Source organism: Artemia sp. Qi Xiang Cuo, chromosome 3, assembly GCF_049724085.1.
Source record: "Artemia sp. Qi Xiang Cuo chromosome 3, ASM4972408v1, whole genome shotgun sequence".
Lineage (NCBI taxonomy): Eukaryota > Metazoa > Arthropoda > Branchiopoda > Anostraca > Artemiidae > Artemia > Artemia sp. Qi Xiang Cuo.
In genome coordinates, this window is record NC_142796.1 from 71,639,878 (window position 1) to 71,663,908 (window position 24,031).

The 24,031-nt window shown below is 34.4% G+C and overlaps 1 protein-coding gene across 1 annotated transcript in view; it reads right to left on the reverse strand.

The window, feature by feature from the left end:
• The window catches only part of LOC148954489 (UNC93-like protein MFSD11), a 139,283-nt gene that overhangs the window by 74,682 nt on the left and 40,570 nt on the right, over positions 1–24,031 (reverse strand). The window contains 1 exon segment of the mRNA XM_089086548.1: positions 2,816–2,946. Within this exon segment, the coding sequence (XP_088942674.1) occupies positions 2,816–2,946 (131 nt within the window).

The window sequence follows — 24,031 nt, forward strand, 5'->3', positions numbered from 1 at the left end:
TGAATCAAGTGCTAAAGTTAAAACTTTCATAAAAGTCAGTTTTTTTACTTAGGAAAATGATACCATTATTGTTATTATCTGTATTTTCTGTTGAATTATTCATAGTTGGTAATTATTGCCGTAAAAAATACATCTTATTACAAATCTTTAGTTGCTTGTATCAAGTTATTTACCTTACCTTGTTGCTTATATTTGTTTTATGTTTGGCAGTCAAGGCCATCTCAAGGGGGGTTGGGGGTTTGAGCCCCTCCCCTCAGCCCCAAATTTTTATTGTTGGGTGATTTTTATTTTAAGTAGACAAGTAAAGAAAATGTCCATAAACAAACTTTGGATGTTTTTTTTTTTTTTTTTTTTTTTTTTTTTTTTTTTGTATAACCCATCCCCCCCAAAAAAATCCTCCGTACGGCCCTGTTGGTAGTATTGGTCACTTCACTTGTACGTTTCACTTCACATTGATTTTGTTCTAATTTATTACAGGTAGACAGAGGGGCATAGAATGGGGCAACAGGTTAATATTTTAAATGACAATTAAATAATAATATGAAATCGACTGACACTTTTCTAATTTGTTCCAACACTACCGATAAATTCGGCTTCCACGACTTTGCTAATCCATGGATGGACTACTTTTGGACTTGTTCAGACTTACTGTCACATATCTTCGAGACGAAATGTCTACACACAGTCGTATATCTTCGAAACGAAATGTCTGCATCGATCCGTTCGTTCCGACCGATATTTCCAGTTCATTCAAACAATAATAAAGATTTAGTGCTTTCTTATTTTTGCTCTTCTAGTAAATATTAAATAAAAAAAACAAGTTTTTTTAACTGAAAGTAAGGAACAACGTTAAAACTTAAAACGATTAGAAATTATTCCGTATATGAAAGGGGTTGTCCCCTCCTCAACGCCTCACTCTTTACGCTAAAGTTTTTTATTGTTTAAAAAGAATAGAGTTGTGAGGAAGTCAAACTTTAGCGTAAAGAGTGAGGCGTTGAGGAGGGGACAGCCTATTTCATATACGGAATAATTTTTGTTCGTTTTAAGTTTTAACGTCGCTCCTTACTTTCAGTTAAAAAAACTTGTTTTTTTTTATTTAATTTTTGAACGTTTTTGAATTAATGCAGGTTTTGATTTTGGTATACCGTGCATTAATAATTAAAACAACATTTGCGTATTAATTTTACTTTTATTTGGTTAAATGGCTTTCTCGAAACTTGTTTAATTTTATTTACGAACGTTTTCATTAGTAATAAATATACGTAACTTACGAATTAACTTACGTAACGAACTTCTATATTCATACATTTTTAATACGTATATTAGGGGGCTCGCCCCCTAGTCAATACCTCGCTCTTTAAGCTAAAGTTCGAATTTTGTTCCAATTCTTTAAAAATGACCCCTTAATCACAAATGCCGTTATTTAGAATAAATAGCTCTTATGAAAGTACTAAAAAATCTTTGGCTTAAAGAGCTAGGTATTGACTAGGGGGTGAACCCAATCATATACGTAATTTATGTTAACATTGTTAACATTGCTGTATGTTAACATTGGGTAAAGTTCATAACTTTCAGCCCTCCCCCCGGGGACTTCGGGGGATTAGGTTATTCTAAAGGACATAGTTATCATATTTTCAACCATGCTGAACAAAATGGTTATCTAAAAAATTTGGATCGGGTGACTTTGGGAAAAAAATGAGCGTGGTAGGGGGCCTAGTTGCCCTCCATTTTTTGGTCACTCAAAAAGGGAACTATACTTCTAATTTCCGTTCCAATGAGTCCTCCCACGATATTCTAGGACCACTGGATCAATACGATCATCCCTGGAAAAAAAAATATAAATAAACACGCATCTGTGATCTTTCTTCTGGTAAAAAATGCAAAATTCCACATTTTTTTTAGATAGGAGCTTGAAACCTCTACAGTGGGGTTCTCTGATACGCTGAATATGATGGTGTAATTTTCATTGAGGTTCTATAACTTTTAGGGGGTCTTTCCCCCCTTTTTCGAAAATCAGCCAAATTTCCTCAGGCGCGTAACTTTTGATGGGTAGGACTATACTTGATGAAACTTATATATTTGAAATCAGCATTTAAAATCTGATTCTTTTGATGTATCTATTGGTATCAAAAACCCGTTTTCTAGAGCTTCGGTTACCATTGAGCCGGGTCGCTCCTTACTTACAGTTCGTTACCACGAACTGTTTGATATATCTAACTTTTCGACTTCTTCGGATTTACTGTCGTATCTCTTCGAGAAGAAGGGTCTGAGCCGATCAAGACAGAGGTATAACGTATCAAGTAACGTTTCTGGTAACGTAATCAAATAGCGTATCAAGGCAGAGTCTCAAATGAGGACCTTCGAAAGCAAGAGCAGAGGGAAACTAAACGTCTACGGAAACTACAGATGTGCAACTACGGAAACTAAGGAGACCAGGTCACATACACTGGATGGAGAAAACAAGCCAGAAGTGCGGCACACGTACTTCTGGAAGAGCTAGGAATAGATGGCGAGATATCTTCAGAAGTTACCCTTAGTGCCTTCTGAAACGGGCGGGCAATCATATAAGAAGCATATCTTTGAGCGTTCCAAGGAGATGGCCACAATATGAGACAAAAGGCTGTTCAAGACATAAGTGAGTACTATATAATTACTGGTTACAGCTAGCTAAAATTTGACCAATCAGTCTATGTATCAATTATGTTACAGAACGACCTGTATTTTACCCAAAAAGATTAACAATGAAATCTTTGTATACAATAAACTCTAATAACTGTTTTTTCGACCTTTTCTGCTCGCTTTTTAAAAGCCTTACCTGAATGTTTCCCATAGTTTGAAAGGCTGTAAAAACAAGAAGAAAGCTGACTCCAAGAAGAAGGACATTTTTCATATTTCTTCTTTCTAAATTTGGCTCTGAGTTTGTGTTTCGTCCCATCTCGGCTTGAACTATGAAAGAATAAAGTAGAAAAAGTATACTAAACCTGGAAACATATTAGCTTTCAAAATACACACGATCAATAATAGTCATAGTTAGTAGCAGCTATATTAACATCTTAATATCGGAGCCATTGTTAGGTTGGTGGTGCTCGGGAAAAAAATAGTTACAGCTCCCCCCCCCCCCCTCCCGACTATAATATAATCAAAGTGAAAAGTTTGATGAAAGTGGGCAACCACCCAACCGTGGCACCCCCTAGCCACGGCGTCCGGGGAAGCTGCCCCTATTGCCCCCCCTCCCCCTTGGACGGCGCTGCTTAATATAACATTTATGGAGTAAATACAAAACAATATATACAATTTTTAATGAGCTACGACAATTTCAAAGGTTGTATGTGCAGGTAAGCATATAACTATAATCTTCTGGTCCAAATATAATCCTCCAAATGATAGAAGAATAAGGCGTAAATTCGCCCGAACCCGTCCATGTTACCTGAAGTGAATCTCAATGAGTCATACAACAGGGACCCAAAATGTGGTTTTTGATGCTTTCGACCCCATCCTTCATCCAACCACAAAAAGATTCACTACCCCCTCCCCCTTGTAGCTGGTACATAACTATACAATACTGAACACAAATTATGAAGCCTCAAACGAATCAAGTCAGTCAAGTGAAGCTTAAAATTAATTGTCTTTAATAACCATTGTGTTTGCACTCACTGCATATATGTGTTTAGGGTTGAATGCACCATAGATGGTATTAAAAGCTGTGAGGCCATAAAAAAATCTTTTCTACAGTTTTAAATCAATTGGAACTCATAAATTTTCACTCCATAGCTATTTGGTGCTCATCGGACGGAGACTATTGTTTCTGCACCACAAAATGGCAGAGATCACTACTTTGCTGGGACATGATCTCTTTGTTTGCTTAAAATTGCAAATGGGACTTTCTATTTCCCTTTGAATGAGTCTTCTTTGGATGTCCTACAGTCATTTATTCAATACGATCACCCCTCGGGGGGAATAAGAAAAAAAAGACAAAACTTAAAAAAACTAACAAGCAAAAATGCACCTGCGGCCATCCTTCCAAGGAAAACACGGAATTTAATATATTTGTAGGTAGGAGCACAAAATTTTTGCTTCGGGGTTTTCAAATATATTGAACTTCATGGTTCAACTTTGGCAGGATCATGCCCATTTTTGATGGTTTTGCCCAGTTCTTTCTAAATTAATCCAACTTTTCTTATGCTTAGAACTTTAATAGGTAAGTTTAAACTTACTAAATCAATCTATTAACGAAGAAGGTTAAGAATCTCAGCATCATTACTCTAAGAAAGTTTGGCTAGGATTGGAATTCTACTACTACTACTAAAACTAACAACTCATCGCAGCACCAAGCCGATTGAGGCCAACACAGTTACACATGCTCCTCCTCTATCCTAATCTATTCAAAGCCTCCCTCTTTACATCCTCCGAAGTAGTTCCCGCTTCCCTTAAATCCTTCAACCCCAACCGTAGACGACCTACTTTCCGTTTAGCCCTAGACGGTTGGCCGATAAGGACAATCTTTGGCAGTCTGTCATCCTTCACCCGCATATATTTATATTTCATATTTAAAGAATGTGAAAATTGCAACTTGGAATGTTACGACGTTAAAAAATAACTATCATATTGACATTTTGACTGAGGAATTCAGACGCTTCAAACTTGACTTATTAAGGGTTTCAGAAACTCGTATCCGAGGGGTAGAAAACATGAAATAAGGTGATATAGAATTTATTTACTCAGGCAGGAAGTATGGGACATAGACAGGGAGTAGGGCTCATGGATTACCGCTAGGACCCTGTCAATAGTCGGTGAGCGAAGACAAAAGATGAGCGGCCCTAAAGAAGAAACAAAAGTGCTGCGCAGACAGGTAAAACGTTCTGTTCGTCTGGACCGCCACCAAATGTGGGAAGATGCTACCGTGTCGTTAGAGAAAGCAGCACGCTCACATGATACCTGCAAGCTTTAACAGATCCTAAAAAAGTCCGTTGGTAAGAAGGCTGCTGTCTCAGAAATTGTCAAAGACAGATCAGGAAAAATCATCAGTTGTCAGAAGGAGTGCCTAGCAAGATGGCAGGATCACTTTCAGATGCTCCTAAACCCATCCTCATCATCCGCTCCTGATGCTTTCCCACCTGCCGTTTCTAAAAAACCCTATGACGTCAAACTGGACACACCGACCAGAGCCGAAATACTAAAAGCGATCAAGACCCTGAAGAACCACAAAGCCCCAGGTGAAGACGGCCTCCCCCCGGAAGTGTACAAACAATGCCCTGAGGTCACTGCTGAACAGCTCCATGGCATTCTCGAAGAAGTGTGGAGGACCAATTCTTTCCCAAAAGATTGGAAGACATCAGTCATTCTCCCTTTCTATAAGAAAGAAGATAAAACCGAATGCAAAAATTACCGCGGAATAAGTCTTATAGACATTGCGGTCAAAATATTCGGGATCATACTCTTGAACCGCTTCAAAAGGGCAAGGGAGGACAGAACCCGAGAAAATCAAGCCGGCTTTCGGCCAGGTAGAGGCTGTACTGATAATATCTTCGTTTTTCGCCTCATTATCCAGCAGTTTGAAAGGTACAATCTACCCCTGATATTGATGTTCCTGGACTTCATTGCCGCCTTCGACTCTGTCACTCGCCAGAAACTTTGGAAGATCCTAGAGAATGACGGAATGCCACTGAAGTTTGTTGAACTGATGAAGGCATACTATGACGCGTCAGTGAGCCGAGTTCGAGTCTATGGTGAAGAAACTGAAGAATTCCTGGTTGATTTCGGAGTAAAACAAGGGTGTGTCCTCTATCCGACTCTGTTCAATTATTGCGTCGATTGGGTACTTGAAAATGCAATGTCGTCCTATCCAGGAGTTCAGATTGGACAGAATCTTTCACTGACTGATCTCGATTATGTGGATGATGTTGGCCTCCTGTCAGACCCCGTAGAAGCTCAAAACATACTTGACAACGTAGTGGCCTGGGTAGACCTGATCGGCTTAAAAGTCAGCACAGAGAAAACGAAATTCATGGCTATTAACCACGACACAGGATCATTCACACTAACTGTCAATCAAGTTCAGCTGGAAAAAGTCAACTGTTTTACATACTTAGGCTCCCAAATATGCATTGACGGATCCCCCGACGCTGATATCCAACACAGAATACAGAAAGCGCAGACAGTCTTTGCCTCCCTTCTGAAACCCTTATGGAATCGCCGCGAAGTCAGTGTCCGAACGAAAGTTCGAATCTACATGGCACTAGTCCGCACCGTTCTCCTTTAAGGATGCGAAACATGGTCGGTAAAACTACAGCATGAGAATACGCTGAAGGTGTTTGAGCATACCTGTCTACGAAGAATTCTCAGAATACAGCTGCGTGACCGTATCTCCAGCGCGGATCTACGTCGAATGTGCAATATTCAGAGAGATGTTGCTCTCACTATTAAAGAACGCCGTTTGAAATGGTTAGGCCATGTTTTACGGAGGCCGCCAGAATACTTGCCTCGCCAAATACTTCTAGTCGAGCCTATTAGCTCCTGGAAGAGACGTCAAGGAGGACAGAGGAAAAACTGGTGGAACCTGGCCAAATCAGACCTTGAACCTATCGGGGGATTCAGAAAGTTCGGACACAGATGGTCAACTCAGTGGCTTGCTTTTGCAGAGCAGCTGGCAGAAGATCGCTCAACATGGTCCAAGAAGGTCTCCAAGATCATCGATGCCGGGCGAGGTGGAAACGCCATGATTCCCGCCACAAGTAAGTAAGTAGGGCTCATGATGAATAAGGAAGCTTCTAAGTCTTGTTTAGGCTGGGAAGGTAATAATAATAGAACACTAGTCGCTCATTTTATGACTAAAACCTACAGGGTATCAGTCATAGTAATATATGCCAGTGTAGAGCCGACTGACGGAGATGGTAGTGACTCATATGGATTTTACTCACAGTTACAGGAACAAATGGACAGGGTCCCAGATAGAAATATGGTGTTTTTATTTGGAGATTTTAACCTTGATTTTAACTACCGGCTCCCAGGTCGGTAGAAATAAGGATATATGGTATTCTAGCCTAGGTAAATTTGTTGTAGGAAAAGAAAACAGCAATGGCTACAGACCGCTGTAATTTTTTGAGGTATAACAATCTAGTTATAACCAATACAATATTTGGTCATAAAATGGCCCATAAGTTAAGACAGCTAACCTTACTATGTTGTTTTGAATCGTTGTTTTCATTGTAAGTTTTTTTTTATGTTTTTCATTTAGTTCTATTCTTAGCTGAAGACACCTATACACAAAATATTGGCCTAGTTGCTGTATTTATTCCAGTTGCTGTATTTTCAGAGAAGCGAAAGGAGAAAGATGTGGAATCAGGTGGAATCAGACGCTAATTTAAATTTGAAAGTCAGTCCATCTTTGGATCTGAAGTTGCTATGGCCATGTCGAAAATACCTGAACGGGAAGTTCCATTCGAATTAGTTGAAAGTATTTTGGTGCACACCAAAGAAAGGTAAAGCGAAGGAGCTCTTCGCGTATTTTTACCTGGAAATGTTACTTTCCCTTTTTTCTTCCTCACTCAGGAAACTATCTTTACTTAGGATCATTCCGTCAACCTACTTTAGGACTTCTGATCAAAAAAGAACCCGCTGTTTCCCACTTTTTATGTCCGGGCAAAGAGTGTGCGTAACTTATAAAAGTGGGAAATGGCACTAGTGCCAAACAAAACTATCAACGCCATCTAGCGTATGGTGACTATATTTTCAGATTTTCCAAAATACTGAAAACAAATTTAAAGCACAATATATGACCTAAAATTGGGGTATTGACAGAGATATTTCAGCGATTGCTAATCTACTCTACAAGTACAATTACTTTTCACAATAAATAACCAGGTCCACTCTTGTCTAGTGTTGGCATATTGACTGAAAATTTATCTGTTTTCTTCTTATAGTAAATTGTTTTAATGGCTATCTTACAAAATTAAACAGATAAAGATTGTTTTTGAAATTGGTCTAATAAATCCAAAGGCGTACTTGAATACTGAACCTGTCACACTAATTTGTAATATTGAAACTTTTGTGTTTAGTACAACTGTTATTATGAACCATGAATTTTAGCATATTACTACTTATTTCTCTCTCTCTCTATCTCCGTCTTTCTCCGTCTCTATCGCTCTCTCCCTTTCCTTCTCTCTCTTTCTCCTCTCTCGCTCTTTCCTTCCTTCTTCCTATTTTCCTCTCTCTCTTTCCTTCTCTCTATTTCTACTTTCCCTTTCCTTCTCTCTATTTCTCCGCTCTCTTTCCTTCTCTCCATTTCTCCTCTTTCTCTTTCTCCTCTTTTTCTTTCCTTCTCTCTATTTCTCCTCCCTCTCTCTCTCTCTCTCTCTCTCTCTCTCTCTCTCTCTCTCTCTCTCTCTCTCTCTCTCTCTCTCTCTCTCTCTCTCTCTCTCTCTCTCTCTCTCTCTCTCCTTATCTATGTCTCCTCTCACTCTCTTTCCTTCTCTCCATTTCTCCTCTTCCCTCTTTTCTTCTCTCTATTTCTCCTCTCTATTTCTCCTCTCATTTTCCTTCTCTCTCTCTCCCTTCTCCCCTCTCTCCCTTCTCTCTCTCTCTCCCTTCTATCTCTCTCTCCCTTCTATCTCTCTCTCCCTTCTCTCTCTCTCTCCCTTCTCTGTCTCTCCCTTCTCTCTCTCTTTCTTCTCTCTCTCTTTTTAGTATAATATCAACAGTTGAAATTCACTCCTTTTATGAAGGTTGGAATCTCATATCTATGCTTATGCGGCGCTTAATGGAAAACCCACGCTTTAACTCAAGAGACTTCTTCAGTTGCTGCTGTATTTTCAAAATATTCTCATTCTACGTAGTTCCTTGTTTCGTGCAGGAAGAATTATACTTTCGTTTATAAAACAACAAAGCTTCACGTATCACCAAAGGCTGGGAATGCGCGTCTGGATGAGGTTGAAAGTAACTTTGTGTAAATCAAAGTATAATCATCTACTGAACAAGTACTGACAAAACTCTCCAAAAGTGACCCCGCGTACCTCAGCGCCTCTAGACGCAAAATGTTGTACTACTTAATCGCTCCGAGCTAAAGTACTTTGCTCCCAGCCAATAAATTATCCCAGCCAATCGCCCCAGCCAATAGAGCGTGATTCAGGCGACGAGTTACCCGGAAATTTGTATTGAATTGTGTAACTAAGGGTCTTAAAAATAACCTAAGGGTCTGTGTAAATTATGTAACAAAGGGTCACTTTTTTTGTGTGGATAGGATAGGTTTTGTCAGTACTTGTTCAGTAGATGATTATACTTTGGTTTAAATAAAGGAAGAAACTGTAGGGTCAAAGACTCTCTGCCACCTGGCGTACATCTCGGAATGCCAAATGTGTTGCGCAGTTCTGCCACGTGTGGCACAGCTCCACCACGCGTGGCAATGCCTCCACAACGCCTGGCCCGGTTCTGCCACGCTTAGCACCCTTTTGCCCCGCTTGGCACGCGCCAGCTGGCGTAGATAATTTCTTAAAGTCGGCAGCCACTAGGAAAAAAAACACGTTTTTGATATCGCTTAAAATCGCAATAATGATGTTGAATAACAAGAAACAAGATATGATGTTTTCTTTTTTAATCGGCATCACAATTCTCTGAAGAGCTTCAATCAATTTTAGTTATCTAAACACCTTTTTTAAGCAAGTAACCTACACATTTTTGATGTCGCATAAATTTTCCACCGAAGTTGAAAACACATGAAAAAAAAGCAAGCGTGAAATAACCTGAACTTTATCTTTAGAAATCGCTTTGAAATTTCGTACCCTTTTGTGACGAATGACTTCTAAGAATTCGTTTCCGTCAGAAATAAGATAACCACTTGATTAAACAAAAAATAGTGATAGAGTACACAAAACAGTAATTTCTTCCACGAATCCATTCTCCACCAATTTTATCAAAATTAGAAAAACAAATCCATCTCTGACGAGTTTGAAAATTAATCCAATGAATAAACAAATATAGAGCCATTATTCAAACAAAAGCTGCGGGTTTGGAATGAGATTTAAAAAGTGCCTTTGCAAACAAGCAATTATAGAGAAATCATTTACATTAAAATAAAACTAACAAAATTTGTAGATATAAGTTTCACAGAAGTTTTTATATTTCTGGTAATATTGCATAGGCCATACAAGGTACGTTTGCAAGAAGAGTTTTGGGATCATGACAACTAAATAAGGCACGCGAAAATAGTCCAATTGTATGGAACATTATTAAAACTTTAAGGGATATATATCAGTATATGTATACTAAACTGCCAATCCAAAGCCATTTTTTTTTTTTTTAGTAAAGGGCAAATTATGTTCTGGCTCTAGGTCAGAATTTCCAGACATTTCAACTACGTTGAACAACGTGGATATATTAAAATTTTGATCGGAAATGTTTGAGGAAATGATGGGCGTAGGGGGGAGGGGTGGTTCTCCCTCCGATTACTTTCGACTATTAAAAGGGCAATAGCCTTCTCAATTTCCAAAAATGAGCCCTGTTTTAAGTCTTTACGACAACACTTTCTATAAAAAAAGAACTTTTATGCCCCCAGGGCATAACTTACAACTTTAGCACTAGGGCTGTGGAGGGGGGGGGGTCGTCATACTTAAAGGCATAATTTCCGGAACCTTAAACTACCTTCAACAAAATAGCTATATCAAAATGTTGATCGGAAGTGTTTGGGGAAATGATGAACGTGAGGGAGGGGGGGGGGGCATTCATCCTCCGATCACTTTTGACCATTAAAAAGAACACTAGCCCTCTCAATTTCCAATCAAATGAGCTCTTTTTGAAGTTTAAATGACAACTCTTTTATATAACAACCTTATATTCCCCCAGGGTATAAGTTACAATCTTTGCCCTGATGGCTTTGGGGGGGGGGGGAGGGTGGTTTTATCCTCAAAGACCTAATTTCCAGAACTTTCATCTACGTTGAGCCCAATGGCTATCTTAAAATTTTGATTGGATGTGATTGGGAAAATAATAGGCATGAGAGGGGGTTAGTTACCCTTCAATCACTTTCGACAATTAAAAAGGGCACTAGCCCTTTCAATTTCCAATCGAATGAGCCCCTTTTTAAAGTTTCTATGACAACGCTTTCTATAAAAACCTTATATGCCCCCAGTGCATAACTTACAACCCTTGCCTTGAAGGGTGTGTGGGGAGTGTAATCCTCAAAGACACAATGTCCGGACCTTTCGACTACGTTAAACAAAATACCTATTTACAAATTTTGATTGGACGTGTTTGGGGAAATGATGGGCGTGAGAGGGGGGTTAGTTGCCCTCCAATCACTTCTGACCATTAAAAGGGCACTGGCCCTTTCAATTTCCAATCGAATGAGCCCTTTTTGAAGTTTCTACGACAACGCTTTCTATAAAAACCCTTATATGCCCCCAGGGAATAACTTACAACCCTTGCCCTGAGAGCTGTGGGGGAAATGTCAGCCTCAAAGACATAATTTCCAAACATAATTCATTCATTCATTCATTTCATACCAATAACACCATTTAAAATGTGTATTTTACTCGTTACGGATAAATAGTTGAAACAAAAGAGGGAGTTATGGCAACATGAACGGAAAATGTATAATTTGGGCTAATAGCCCAAATTATGGGCTATTATATTTACACAGTAGGGGGGGGGCGGGGTTTGGGGTAAAGTGAAGAGCTTTTAAGGATGACATCAGTAATCCTAGAAATCCTAAAATGCTTACTTGTATCATTTCTAAAAGCGCTTCACTTTAGTTTAACCCCCCCCCCCCCAACGTGCACATATATAGCCAGAATTATGAGTAGTGGTAAAGGTATAATGGAAAAAAACCATAATTGATTTTAAGAAATATTGTAATGGTAAGATAAAATTATATTTTATATTAGAATCGGAACTTATATATTAAATTACTAATGTAACAAAATTCTATCATTTTGTTGCTTATGGCACGAGTCTAAAATCGACCGAAGCGTAAGTTGATCGTGAGGTATGCGTGAGGTAACATTCGGACAACCAAGATTATACAAATAATAAAACGAACTATAATGAAACGTCTACCTTCTTTGCAAATTCCGTCTTCAGAAAAGGAATATTTCATTTCCACTGTCATTCTTTTCTAAAAATGGCTAAACCGAAGGTGAGATTGAGGTAGTTTAACAGAATGTGTACTGTTTATGCTTCAGTTAGAGTGGTTGTCTCGGGTTATAATCGTTCCAATGAGGTGTGCAACCGCTATTATTATCCTTGGTCACGCTAAAACCGTACTTTTAGAGATATTTTGAACTATTTGTGCATTAATAGAGCGTTTTTACTCTCCAAAATAACGATTAAGCTTCATAGCGAAAAATTGCTGGAAGACGTCACTCAAATAAATATGCATTATGCTAACTATAATTTCTAGATCCTTCTTTTTTTAATAATAAAACCATTCTTAAACCGTACTTTTAGAGATATTTTGAACTATTTGTGCATTAATAGAGCGTTTTTACTCTCCAAAATAACGATTAAGCTTCATAGCAAAAAATTGCTGGAAGACGTCACTCAAATAAATATGCATTATGCTAACTATAATTACTAGATAATTAGTTTTTTAATAATAAAAAAATTATTAAACCATACTTTTAGAGACATTTTGTACTATTTGTGCATTAATATAGCGTTTTTATTCTCCAAAAAAAAGATTAATGTTCAAATCGAAAAATTTATGGAAGACGTCACTCAAATAAATATTCATGATTATAACTATAATTACTAGAGACTTCTTTTTTTAATAATAAAACCATTCTTAAACCGTACTTTTAGAGATATTTTGAACTATTTGTGCATTAATAGAGCGTTTTTACTCTCCAAAAAAACGATTAAGCTTCATAGCGAAAAATTGCTGGAAGACGTCACTCAAATAAATATGCATTATGCTAACTATAATTACTAGAGCCTTCTTTTTTTAATAATAAAACCATTCTTAAACCGTACTTTTAGAGATATTTTGAACTATTTGCGCATTAATAGAGCGTTTTTACTCTCCAAAAAAACGGTTAAGCTTCATAGCGAAAAATTGCTGGAAGACGTCACTCAAATAAATATGCATTATGCTAACTATAATTACTAGAGCCTTCTTTTTTTAATAATAAAACCATTCTTAAACCGTACTTTTAGAGATATTTTGAACTATTTGTGCATTAATAGAGCGTTTTACTCCCCAAAAAACGATTAAGCTTCATAGCGAAAAATTGCTGGAAGACGTCACTCAAATAAATATGCATTATGCTAACTATAATTACTAGAGCCTTCTTTTTTTAATAATAAAACAATTCTTAAACCATACTTTTAGAGATGTTTTCAACTATTTGTGCATTAATAGAGCGTTTTTACTCTACAAAAAAAAGATTAAGCTTCATGGCGAAAAATTGCTGGAATACGTCACTCAAATAAATATGCATTGTGCTAACTATAATTACTAGAGCCTTCTTTTTTTAATAATAAAACAATTCTAAAACCGTACTTTTAGAGATATTTTGAACTATTTGTGCATTAATAGAGCGTTTTTACTCTAAAAAAAACGATTAAGCTTCATAGCGAAAAATTGCTGGAAGACGTCACTCAAATAAATATGCATTATGCTAACTATAATTACTAGAGCCTTCTTTTTTTAATAATAAAACCATTCTTAAAACGTACTTTTAGAGATATTTTGAACTATTTGTGCATTAATAGAGCGTTTTTACTCTCCAAAATAACGATTAAGCTTCATAGCGAAAAATTGCTGGAAGACGTCACTCAAATAAATATGCATTATGCTAACTATAATTACTAGATTCTTCTTTTTTAATAATAATAAAACCATACTAAATCAGTACTTTTTGATACGTTTTGTTCTATTTTCTCATTAATATAGAGTTTTTACTCTCCAAAAAAACGGTTAATGTCCATGTCAACAAATTTATGGACGAAAGAACTAAATTAAATAATAATTATTAAACATCCCATTAATCTAGCCTTCTTTTTTTAATAATCAAACCATTCTTAAAGCGTACTTTTAGAGATATTTTGAACTATTTGTGCATTAATAGAGCGTTTTTACTCTCCAAAAAAACGATTAAGCTTCATAGCGAAAAATTGCTGGAAGACGTCACTCAAATAAATATGCATTATGCTAACTATAATTACTAGAGCCTTCTTTTTTTTATTATAATAAAACCATTCTTAAATCGTACTTTTAGAGATATTTTGAACTATTTGTGCATTTATAGAGCGTTTTTATTCTCAATATAACGAATAATGTCCATAGCGAAAAATTTCTTGAAGACAGCACTCATATAAATATTCATTATTCTAACTACTAGAACTATAGCCTTCTTTTTTTAATAATAAAACAATAATTAAACAGGCCTGTTAGAGATATTTTGAACTATTTGCGCATTAATAGAGCGTTTTTATTCTCCAAAAAAACGATTAAGATTAATGGCGAAAAATTGCTGGAAGACGTCACTCAAATAAATATGCATTATGCTAACTATAATTACTAGAGCCTTCTTTTTTTAATAATAAAACCATTCTTAAACCGTACTTTTAGAGATATTTTGAACTATTTGCGCATTAATAGAGCGTTTTTACTCTACAAAAAAACTGTTAAGCTTCATAGAGAAAAATTGCTGGAAGACGGCACTCAAATAAATATGCATTATGCTAACTATAATTACTAGAGCCTTCTTTTTTTAATAATAAAACCATTCTCAAATCTTACTTTTTGAGATATTTTGAACTATTTGTGCATTAATAGAGCGTTTTTATTCTCCAAAAAAACGATTAAGCTTCATAGCGAAAAATTGCTGGAAGACGTCACTCAAATAAATATGCATTATGCTAACTATAATTACTAGAGCCTTCTTTTTTTAATAATCAAACCATTCTTAAACCGTACTTTTAGAGATGTTTTGAACTATTTGTGCATTAATATAGCGTTTTTACTCTCCAAAATAACGTTTAATCTTTATGGCGAAAAAATGCTGGAAGACGTCACTCAAATAAATATGCATTGTGCTAACTATAATTACTAGAGCCTTCTTTTTTTAATAATAAAACCATTCTCAAACCGTACTTTTAGAGATATTTTGAACTATTTGTTCATTAATAGAGCGTTATTACTCTCAAAAAAAACGATTAAGCTTCATAGCGAAAAATTGCTGGAAGACGTCACTCAAATAAATATGCATTATGCTAACTATAATTACTAGAGCCTTCTTTTTTTAATAATAAAACCATTCTTAAACCGTACTTTTAGAGATATTTTCAACTATTTGTGCATTAATAGAGCGTTTTTACTCTCCAAAAAAACTATTAAGCTTAATGGCGAAAAAATGCTGGAAGACGTCACTCAAATAAATATTCATTATGCTAACTACAATTACTAGAGCGTTCTTTTTTTAATAATAAAACCATTCTTAAAGCGTACTTTTAGAGATGTTTTTAACTATTTGTGCATTAATAGAGCGTTTTTACTCTCCAAAAAAACGTTTAAGCTTCATGGCGAAAAAATGCTGGAAGACGTCACTCAAATAAATATGCATTATGCTAACTATAATTACTAGAGCCTTCTTTTTTTAATAATAAAACCATTCTTAAACCGTACTTTTAGAGATATTTTGAACTATTTGCGCATTAATAGAGCGTTTTTACTCTCCAAAAAAACGGTTAAGCTTCATAGCGAAAAATTGCTGGAAGACGTCACTCAAATAAATATGCATTATGCTAACTATAATTACTAGAGCCTTCTTTTTTTAATAATAAAACCATTCTTAAACCGTACTTTTAGAGATATTTTGAACTATTTGTGCATTAATAGAGCGTTTTACTCTCCAAAAAACGATTAAGCTTCATAGCGAAAAATTGCTGGAAGACGGCACTCAAATAAATATGCATTATGCTAACTATAATTACTAGAGCCTTCTTTTTTTAATAATAAAACCATTCTTAAACCGTACTTTTAGAGATATTTTGAACTATTTGTGCATTAATAGAGCGTTTTTATTCTCCAAAAAAACGATTAAGCTTCATAGCGAAAAATTGCTGGAAGACGTCACTCAAATAAATATGCATTATGCTAACTATAATTACTAGAGCCTTCTTTTTTTAATAATAAAACCATTCTTAATCCTTACTTTTAGAGATATTTTGAACTATTTGTTCATTAATATAGCTTTTTTACTATAAAAAAAAAGATTAAGCTTCATCGCGAAAAATTGCTGGAAGACGTCACTCAAATTAATATGCATTATGCTAACTATAATTACTAGAGCCTTCTTTTTTTAATAATAAAACCATTCTTAAACCGTACTTTTAGAGATATTTTGAACTATTTGTGCATTAATAGAGCGTTTTTACTCTCCAAAAAAACGATTAAGCTTCATAGCGAAAAATTGCTGGAAGACGTCACTCAAATAAATATGCATTATGCTAACTATAATTACTAGAGCCTTCTTTTTTAATAATAATAAAACCATTCTTAAACCGTACTTTTAGAGATGTTTTGAACTATTTGTGCATTAATAGAGCGTTTTTACTCTCCAAAAAAACGATTAAGCTTCATAGCAAAAAATTGCTGGAAAACGTCACTCAAATAAATATGCATTATGCTAACTATAATTACTAGAGCCTTCTTTTTTTAATAATAAAACCATTCTTAAATCGTACTTTTAGAGATATTTTGAACTATTTGTGCATTAATAGAGCGTTTTTACTCTCCAAAAAAACGATTAAGCTTCATAGCGAAAAATTGCTGGAAGACGTCACTCAAATAAATATGCATTATGCTAACTATAATTACTAGAGCCTTCTTTTTTTAATAATAAAACCATTCTTAAACCGTACTTTTAGAGATATTTTGAACTATTTGTGCATTAATAGAGCGTTTTTACTCTCCAAAAAAACGATTAAGCTTCATAGCGAAAAATTGCTGGAAGACGTCACTCAAATAAATATGCATTATGCTAACTACAATTACTAGAGCCTTCTTTTTTTAATAATAAAACCATTATTAAACCGTACTTTTAGAGATGTTTTGAACTATTTGTGCATTAATAGAGCGTTTTTACTCTCCAAAAAAACGCTTAATCTTCATGGCGAAAAATTGCTGGAAGACGTCACTCAAATAAATATGCATTATGCTAACTATAATTACTAGAGTCTTCGTTTTTTAATAATAAAACCATTCTTAAACCGTACTTTTAGAGATATTTTGAACTATTTGTGCATTAATAGAGCGTTTTTACTCTCCAAAAAAACGATTAAGCTTCATAGCGAAAAATTGCTGGAAGACGGCACTCAAATAAATATGCATTATGCTAACTATAATTACTAGAGCCTTCTTTTTTTAATAATAAAACCATTCTCAAAGCGTACTTTTAGAGATATTTTGAAATATTTGTGCATTAATAGAGAGTTTTTACTCTCAAAAATAACGATTAAGCTTTATAGAGAAAAATTGCTGGAAGACGGCACTCAAAGAAATATGCATGATTCTAACTATAATTACAAGAGCCTTCTTTTTTTAATAAACATAACATTATTAAACCGTACTTTGATAGATATTTTTTAATAATTTCTAATTAATAGAGAGTTTTTAATCTCCAAAATAACGATTAAGCTTCATATCGAAAAATTGCTGGAAGACGTCACTCAAATAAATATGCATTATGCTAACTATAATTACTAGAGTCTTCTTTTTTTAATAATAAAACCATTCTTAAACCGTACTTTTAGAGATATTTTGAACTATTTGTGCATTAATAGAGCGTTTTTACTCTCCAAAAAAAACGATTAAGCTTCATAGCGAAAAATTGCTGGAAGACGGCACTCAAATAAATATGCATTATGCTAACTATAATTACTAGAGCCTTCTTTTTTTAATAATAAAACAATTCTCAAACCGGACTTTTAGAGATTTTTTTAACTATTTGTGAATTAATAGAGCGTTTTTACTCTCCAAAAAAACGATTAAGCTTCATAGCGAAAAATTGCTGGAAGACGTCACTCAAATAAATATGCATTATTCTAACTATAATTACTAGAGTCTTCTTTTTTTAATAATAAAACAATTCTTAAACCGTACTTTTAGAGACATTTTGAACTATTTGCGCATTAATATAGCGTTTTACTACCAAAAAAAAAGATTAAGCTTCATAGCGAAAAATTGCTGGAAGACGTCACTCAAATAAATATGCATTATGCTAACTATAATTACTAGAGCCTTCTTTTTTTAATAATAAAACCATTCTTAAACCTTACTTTTAGAGATATTTTGAACTATTTGTGCATTAATAGAGCGTTTTTACTCTCCAAAAAAACGATTAAGCTTCATAGCGAAAAATTGCTGGAAGACGTCACTCAAATAAATATGCATTATGCTAACTATAATTACTAGAGCCTTCTTTTTTGTATAATAATAAAACCATTCTTAAACCGTACTTTTAGAGATATTTTGAACTATTTGTGCATTAATAGAGCGTTTTTACTCTCCAAAAAAACGATTAAGCTTCATAGCAAAAAATTGCTGGAAAACGTCACTCAAATAAATATGCATTATGCTAACTATAATTACTAGAGCCTTCTTTTTTTAATAATCAAACCATTCTTAAAGCGTACTTTTAGAGATGTTTTGAACTATTTGTGCATTAATAGAGCGTTTTTACTCTCCAAAAAAACGATTAAGCTTCATAGCGAAAAATTGCTGGAAGACGTCACTCAAATAAATATGCATTATGCTAACTATAATTACTAGAGCCTTCTTTTTTTAATAATAATAAAACCATTCTTAAACCGTACTTTTAGAGATATTTTGAACTATTTGTGCATTAATAGAGCGTTTTTACTCTCCAAAAAAACGATTAAGCTTCATGGCAAAAAATTGCTGGAAGACGTCACTCAAATAAATATGCATTATGCTAACTATAATTACTAGAGCCTTCTTTTTTTAATAATAAAACCATTCTTAAACCGTAATTTTAGAGATATTTTGAACTATTTGTGCATTAATAGAGAGTTTTTACTCTCCAAAAAAACGATTAAGCTTCATAGCGAAAAATTGCTGGAAGACGTCACTCAAATAAATATGCATTATGCTAACTATAATTACTAGAGCCTTCTTTTTTTAATAAAAAAACCATTCTTAAAATAGTTATTGTGGAAGAGTTTCTCCCAGTTGCAAGCTAAATTGGAATATATTTTAATGGTTACTAAAATAAAGAAAAAACAAACAGCCAACCAGAGGTATTATTAAGAAAAAGTCGAGGAATATGGTCCTCTCAGATTCCTACAGATTTTTTAAAACAAAATACTCGTCTCACTGCTACTAAAAAAAAGTTTTTCAAAGAAGAGTAAAGAACCATATTAAAAGCTAAAATGGGCAGAAATAAAGTCATGCAATAAATCAAGCTTAAAACGAGCATAAATTACTGTAAATGAATAAGTGAAACCCAAATCGAATACAAATTAAAATGAATATATTTTTCAGATAATACTATGGACGAATAGATGAAACATGAAACGACGAGAAATTAAAACATATAATCAAGTCAAATTTTCAACGGACAGAATTACTGAAAATAAAAACAGGCTTATCGCTCCCTTAGGCCCTCTAAAATCTAGAGCGTTATTTTTTTTGCACTTTACTAAAAACAAAATACACGTTAAGCAGTTTCTCTTTTTTAAGGCTCCGATGTTAAAAATCAATATTGAAAACAATTTATGTTTTCATTGAGTTTAACAATGTGAGTTTAAACAATTCGAGAATTGTGTTCTTTATTTGGCATAACTTCAACAACAGAAAAACAAAATCAAACAGTTCGTGGTAACGAACTGTAAGTAAGAAGCGACCCGGCTGAATAGTAACCAAAAGTCTAAAAAAAAAGGATTTTGATAACAATAGAAACATTAAAAGAATCAGATTTTTATGCTGATTTCAATATATAAATTTCATCAAGTTTAGTATTACCGATCAAAAGTTATGCGGCTGAGAAAAATTTGCCTTATTTTCGAAAAAATAAGAAACACCCCCCAAAAGTCTTAGAACCTTTCACACCATCAGATTCAGGGTATCATTGAACCCTACTGTAGAGGTTTCAAGCTCTTATCTGCAAAATGTGGAATTTCTTATTTTTTGCCAGAACAAAGATCACGGATGCGTGTTTATGTTTTTTTTTTTTTTTTTTTTTCCAGGGGTGATCGTATCGACCTAGTGGTCCTAGAGTATCGCGGAAGGGCTTATTCTAACGGAAACTAAAAGTTCTAGAGCCCTTTTTAAGTGAAAAAAAATGGAGGGCAACTGGGGCCCCCTCCCACACTCATTTTTTCCCAAATTCACCCGAACAAAATTTTGAGATAGCCATTTTGTTCAGCATGGTCGAACTTTTAAACACCAAAACTTAAAACGAACAGAAACTATTACGAATATGATTGGGTTCGCTCCCTAGTCAATGCCTCGCTCTTTACGCTAAAGTTTTTTTTAGTACTTTCATAAGAGCTATCTATTCTAATTAACGGCCTTTGTCGTTAAAAGGTCATTCTTAAAGAATTGGAAAAAAAAAATGGAACTTTAGCGTAAAGACCGAGGTATTGACTAGGGGGTGAACCCCCTAATATATGTAATAAAGTTATACGAATATAGAAGTTCGTTACGTAAGTTAATTCGTAAGTTACGTATATTTATTACTAATAAAAACGTTCGTAAATAAAATGAAACAACTTTCGAGAAAGAAATTTAGCCAAACAAAAAAGAAAATTAATATGCAAATTCCGTTTCAATTACTCATGTACGGTGAGCCAAAATCAAAATCTGCATTAATTTAAAAACGTTCAGAAATTAAATATAAAAAACAAGTTTTTTTTAACTGAAAGTAAGGAGTGACATTACAACTTATAACGAACAGAAATTGTTCCGTATATGAAAGGGGTTCTGCCTTTCTCAACGCCACGCTCTTTACGCTAACGTTAGACTCTTTCTTACAACTTGATTTTTTAAAACAATAAAAAAAAAACTTTAGCGTAAAGAGTGAGGCTTTGAGGAGGGGACAGCCCCTTTCATATACGGACTAATTTCTGTTCGTTTTAAGTTTTAATGTCGTTCCTTACTTTCAGTTAAAAAAAACCTGTTTTTTTTATCTAATACAAGTCTAGGCTAACAAATAAGAGCTATCAAGAATAAGTGAAATGAAATGAAAATACAATAAAGCATGAAGGCCTTGGGTCTCATTTGGGCTTATCTGAAAACAATAAGTTTTTCGAACAGTGTGGTTTTATTTCTCAAAGCCTCAACAACAAAATAGAAGGAAGTCATGATGCTAAAAAAATTACAGAAAAATTAGACCTAAGAAATAAAGAAGAAAAGTAGCACAGCAATGGTTGAAGCTCGACATAGCTGAACTTGAAACAAGCAGACATCACTACATCCTTTCACGGAGGCGCTAGATGGCGTCGGTAATTTTTATCTCGTAGGATGATTTTACTCTTCGATCTAAATGAAGTTTCTCGGAGGAAGGGGAGGGGGTGTCTCTGGCTCCAGAATTTCTTTGAATTCGTTAGTGCCATAACTATTTTCCTTTCCTCGGTATAATAAGCGTATCGGCATAGACCACCGGATACAGAATGCAACGGTATCTGCAGGGTTGCCACCCTTACCTGGAAGAATTTACTAAATCGGAGAGGAAAGATTTACTAGATCGCATCTGTTTTTACTAAATGCTCAAAATTTATTTTTGCACATGCGGCTACGCCGCGCGCGCACCATCATGCATCGATTTTTACTATAGGAGGATAATCAATAAGATTTTCGCAATCTTTTTTCCTTTTTTTTCTCTTTTCCTCTTTTCTTTCATTTTCATAGTATGATTGAAAATTCCGGAAACGTACAAGTTCAAAAATCCTTTTTTTGGATATATATATATATATATATATGATATATATATATATATATATATATATATATATATATATATATATATATATATATATATATATATATATATATATATATATATATATATATATATATATATATATATATATATATATATATGTAATGTTACATTTCTACTTACACTTTTAATTTCTCTCAGCAGACATCTTTTTACTCAATAAGAATTTTCCAACTGAGGAGATTCACCTGATAGCCTTGGGTGGTTGGCTTTTGTTTTGATTCCAATATATTACCAAACATCAAAAACCCAAGAATCATTGTAGCTTCATTTTTAGTTGGTAAGATTTGATACACAGAAAGCTGATTTTGTTGACCTTTAGACGCCGGAAGTGAAGTGTCTGTTTATGAAAATAGGTGACTGCTTGTCTGTCCCTGAGACAGACAAGCAAAATTGTAAATTGTAAAACAGACAAGCAAAACTTGTAAATTGTCATATATTTACGATAATTTTTTCCCCTGAATTCATGGAATATAAAAAAAAGTTTAGTTTACTGTAAATCATGACTTTTTACTAGTTTTTACTAGATTACGGGAAATTTACTAGATCCTCTAAATTTACTAGATTTTTTTTTTTACTCGATCTAGTAAAATCCTACTGACGGTGGCGACCCTGGGTATCTGGCAAAATAACTACTGCTACTACTAACAACTCACGCTAGCAACAGGAAACCTGAGGCCAACACAGCTACGCACGCCCCTCCTTCATCCCAATCTACACTTCAACAAAAGCGATTCTGTGCTTACAATTTCAGACACGCTATGAAAAGTGTTAATGCAGCATAATTTGTTTATGAAAATTATCCAATTTCCATAGAAATGAAACTTGTCTACTTTTTTCCACAGATTCCCCAGGAGACTATCATAACGAAACGGAGTATTTTACTTTTCTAAGAAGAACTCTACTTTTCTAAGTGAATAAAATGAAAAGCTTACAAATAGGAAATATTAGCCGATATAATCTTAGAACCTCTTATTTCTGACTGCTGTTTTAAAAATTGACATTTAATATTTATGGAATTCTAGGTGATAAGAATATCAAAATCTATATTCCGAATTTCAACGAATTAAAAGCAATCAGTAGCTCTGTCGTGCGTAATCTTTATCTTGATGAGAGATTCAGAGGGCAAAGTATTAATTTTATATTCATCATTGGAAAAAAAGTGTTATTTTGGTATATGATATTTATTTCAACACAAATCTTATGTTTATTTCAATTCCGTTTTCTTTTAATGTTATGAGAAAAAGTGATTGTGAAACTAATATATTTCTTCCTAGAACCATTAATGAAAAATGATAAAAAAAAAGGCGCTCTTAAACCCTGGGATTGTATTGTAAATTAAAATTAAGATATATATTGCCGAGGTACAGTCATACTTGTGGATAAAGTCAAAATTAAGCATGACTAAAGCATCAAATTAATAAATGAACTAAGGAGGTGTGAAGTGGAGGCCATGGATAAAATTGCCGAGGATCTGGAAGATACTGGCATGTTAATAAATTGAGAGGGAGTAGTCAATCCGGACTTTGCCCAGTTAAAGATAGGAATGGGGCCACAATTAGCGATAAGGAAAGAACTAAATAGATATGGGCAGAACATGTTGAGAATGTGCTAAACATAGATAGAGTTGCAGGAAAAGATATAGAGGAAAATAGAAAAGTTTTTGACACCTTGGATGTGAAGTAAGATTTGTTTTAGCGAGGAAGAATTAATTACAGTACTAAAAGGATTAAAAAATAATAAGGCTCCAGGTGCTGATAGGGTAGTAAATGAGTTTCTTAAATATGGTGGCTCTGAGGTTAGAAATAAGTTACTGAAGATTATGAATATGATTTTTGAAAAAGGGAAAGAACCAAATGATTTTAGCAAAACATTAATTAAGCCACTTTATAAGAAAGGTGAAGTGATTGTGGTAATTATGGAGGCATTAGTCTGATTTCTATAGGTAGCAAATTACTTAGTAATATGATACTTTTTAGACTGAGAAATGCCATAGAAAAAGTTTCAAGAGAACAACAGTGCGGTTTTAGAAAAGGTAGAGGATGCGTCGACCAAATTTTCACTCTTAGGTTAATAAT